Source organism: Aplysia californica, unplaced genomic scaffold (assembly GCF_000002075.1).
Source record: "Aplysia californica isolate F4 #8 unplaced genomic scaffold, AplCal3.0 scaffold00030, whole genome shotgun sequence".
Taxonomy (NCBI): domain Eukaryota; kingdom Metazoa; phylum Mollusca; class Gastropoda; order Aplysiida; family Aplysiidae; genus Aplysia; species Aplysia californica.
The window spans coordinates 1,200,262-1,201,808 of NW_004797300.1; the positions used below are offsets into that span (position 1 = coordinate 1,200,262).

The 1,547-nt window shown below is 40.0% G+C and overlaps 1 protein-coding gene across 1 annotated transcript in view; it reads right to left on the reverse strand.

Moving 5' to 3' along the window:
- Positions 1-1,547, reverse strand: part of LOC100533532 (nicastrin) — a gene marked incomplete in the record, with an annotated part of 45,611 nt that overhangs the window by 15,184 nt on the left and 28,880 nt on the right. The window contains 1 exon segment of the mRNA XM_035973777.1: positions 323-471. Within this exon segment, the coding sequence (XP_035829670.1) occupies positions 323-471 (149 nt within the window).

A 1,547-nucleotide genomic window follows, 5' to 3' on the forward strand; every position in this document is an offset into this window, starting at 1 on the left:
ACACAGACAATAAAACAAATGCACATAAACACACACACACACACACACACACACATACATACACATACACACATGTACTTATACACACACACAGACAATAAAACAAATGCACATAAACACACACACACACACACACACACATACATACACATACACACATGTACTTATACACACACACAGACAATAAAACAAATGCACATAAACACACACACACACACACAAGAAGAAAACAAACAAACAACCCCAAACCCCCACTCACAAATGTCATAACAATAGTTCGGAGATTCGCCACAACACACACACTCCTCCCCCGAACCCTTACCTGGTCAGCTCCCTGAAGAACACAGGCGCCCTGGGACACATTGATCCTCTCGCCCGTGAACTTGGTCAGGAGGTTATAAGTCAACTGTGTGACCTCATTCAGGTGGGAGTCCACACTCACGTACAGAGGGAATGGCTGCTTCGCCTTGCCTGGGGACGTACACAATTTCTCAAGTGATTTACAATTTCTTATGTGAATGTCAGATGTAATTGTAAGAAGACATCATCAGGTGTGGAGAATTTCTCAAGTTGACTGTCAGATAAAAAGCAGATAGGTATAATTTAGTTTAGTTTTAGCAAAAGTTTTATGGCACATGCAACACAATAAGGTCGTATAAGTACCGAAGATTAGAGGTGGTACAAGAGAGTAACAAACACAAAAAAGAAAGAGGGGAGATCAGGACGATAGATGATATTAGGTTTCTACCAATTGTTCTTGATACCTTTCTGATCAACTTGTTTATTTTTATGACGTGCCTCCTTCCCAAATTGTTACTGTAGCAAGAAATACCAAAATTTATCAAAGCTTCTTGGAGGCAGTGTAGAATATCTGAACGATGGATGGATTCAGATTGTAAGATTTAAATTTTCTCAGGAAGCACAGCCTCTGATTTACCATTACAATTATATTGTTCACGTGATTTTGACATGTAAATTTGTTATACACACCATAGCCTGAGTAAGGTGGAGAGAAAATTGTTTTTAATGAAACATTAGACACATCATAGCCATTTAAACCCCTGCTACCTAGAGAAAAAACGAGAAGTCTGAGACCCTCCAACCGCTTTTAAGGGAGGGAAAGAAAGAAAAAAAGAAGTAGGATCTATTAATCCCGCCCTCCAACCGCCCACATGAATGGGGTAGAGAAGAACAAGTGTTGGCGGGTGCTATGGCGTTGTCTGCTCCTTCTCTCCAATCAAACATTTGTCGTCCTTCTTTTTCATCCGCCTTTTTCCAATTTGTTACTCGCATGTTACAACTCTAATCTTCAGCATTTGTAAGACCTTATTGTGTTGCAAGTGTGCAGAAAAGTGGGGAGACATAGAATTACATCATGAGGCTAGTCAAGGAAAGAGAAAGGTGGAGAAAGTTTGTTTGTGGCCTATACCCTGACCCAGGGTGAGAAAGGCAATGATGATGATGATGATGATGATGATGATGATGATGATGATGATTGTGTCGCAAGAGCCATAAAACACTCACTAGAAAACAATTTTAAAAAACTG